Below are 1,816 nucleotides of genomic sequence, written 5' to 3'. Positions count from 1 at the left end.
CAGGAGGGAAGGAAGACAATGAAGAAGGAGAAGAACCTGGTAGATCAGGATACGACATGGATCAAGAATCAACTACCCAACACCTTATGAATGCTGCAAGGCAAGGTGACTTATCACCTACGCAAGTGGAAAAGGCAAAATCAACAGCAAAAGTTAAGAAGAAACAACAAAAAGATAATTTTGCAGCCCCAAAAGCTGGGGTGAACACAAGGAGAATGCTAACTAAATCCAACAATCAGTGATGAATGCTCTCATTTGGAATATAAGGTCAGTCAACATACAGCAGGCCTTTGAAAGGTTGACAAAAATGCACAGGCAAAATCACTATGAAATTGTAGGATTAATGGAGCCAAAGCAACAAGCAAAAAAACTGGAAAGGTACATAAACAAGATAGGACTTGCACATGCAATTTCAAATGTTTCCAACAAGATCTGGGCTTTCATAGATGAGGTATTTGAGGTAACTGTTATGTACAATATGGTGCAACAATTAACACTACGATTGTTTCATACTGAATCGCATGTGGAGTTTGTCCTAACATTGATATATGCTAAATGTGATGCAATTGAGTGGATAGAATTATGGGATTCATTATATGCAATGGCAAGGGATATGGATGCACCATGGCTTGTAGGAGGTGATTTGAATGTAATATGGGACGAAGAAGAGAAGTTTTGTAGGTTACCTGTGTCATTGAATGAAATTGATGACTTTCGACACGCGTCAACACTTGCAATCTCTTCGAACTTGGATTTAAAGGCAGCATATTTACATGGTGGAAGGGGAGAGCAGAGGAAGACTATATATTCAAAAGGCTAGACAGATGCTTGGCCAATGTTGAGTTCCAACAAACATTTCTAGGAATAGAGGTGCAACATTTGTCAAAGACTGGTTCTGATCATAGTCCAATGTATCTGAAGTGTGATATTGAGACTCCACCAATAAAAAAACCTTTTAAGTTCTTGAATTTTTGGGTGGAACATGCGACTTTTAAAGATGTGGTGAAAGAGAATTGGACAGCTGATTTCAGTGCAAATCCTTATATTCTTTTTAATCACAAGTTAAAAAAATTAAAGAAGGCCCTTTCATTGTGGAGTAAGGCTACATTTGGAGATATTTTCCAAAAGATAGCAAGCATGGAGGAGGTGGTGCTGGTTCATGAAGCAGAATTTGAAGCAAATCCTACAGGGATGAACAGGGAAAGGTTACAAAAGGTTCAAGTAGAATTGATCAAATGTCTTGCACTAGAGGAGAAATATTGGCAACAAAAGGCAGGCATGACTTGGTTCAAGGAAGGGGATAGGAACTCTAAGTTCTTCCATGCACAAGTGAGAGGTAGGAGGAAGAGACATCAGCTTAATAGAATTCAAAATAGTGGAGGAACCTGGATTGAAGAAGAACAAGAAATTGCAGAAGAGGCTATCAAATTCTACGAGGAACAGTTCACAGAAGCAGCTACTCCTTCATCATTTGATATCATAGAGCATGTTCCTAATCTGATTAACACTGATCTGAATGCAGAATTGATTAAGCAGCCAACAAAAGAGGAGGTTAAAGTGGCAGTACTTGGACTTAATGGTGATAGTGTTGGGGGGGGGGGGCAGATAGTATGACAGGAAAATTCTATCATTCTTGTTGGGACATAATAGGGGATGACCTGTATGACATGGTGAGGGCTTTTTTCAATGGTCATGAGCTACCCAAGTGTGTAACACACACCAACCTAGTTCTGCTACCAAATAAAAAAGAAGTTACCACTTTTTCTGATTTAAGACTAATAAGCCTCAGTAACTTTTCAAATAAGGTTATATCGAG

The 1,816-nt window shown here is 38.9% G+C and overlaps 1 protein-coding gene across 1 annotated transcript; it reads left to right on the top strand.

The window, feature by feature from the left end:
* Window positions 1–241: 241 nt before the first annotated feature.
* Window positions 242–1,614, top strand: LOC138879506 (uncharacterized). The gene is made up of 2 exons (XM_070159121.1): window positions 242–776; window positions 863–1,614. The coding sequence occupies exons 1-2, from the start codon at window positions 242–244 to the stop codon at window positions 1,612–1,614; spliced, it is 1,287 nt and encodes a 428-aa protein (XP_070015222.1).
* The last annotated feature ends 202 nt before the right edge of the window (window positions 1,615–1,816 follow it).

Source organism: Nicotiana sylvestris, chromosome 10 (assembly GCF_000393655.2).
Source record: "Nicotiana sylvestris chromosome 10, ASM39365v2, whole genome shotgun sequence".
NCBI classification, from domain to species: domain Eukaryota; kingdom Viridiplantae; phylum Streptophyta; class Magnoliopsida; order Solanales; family Solanaceae; genus Nicotiana; species Nicotiana sylvestris.
Note: the sequence above shows the minus strand (reverse complement) of the source record. Positions and strands in the feature narration are given on the sequence as shown.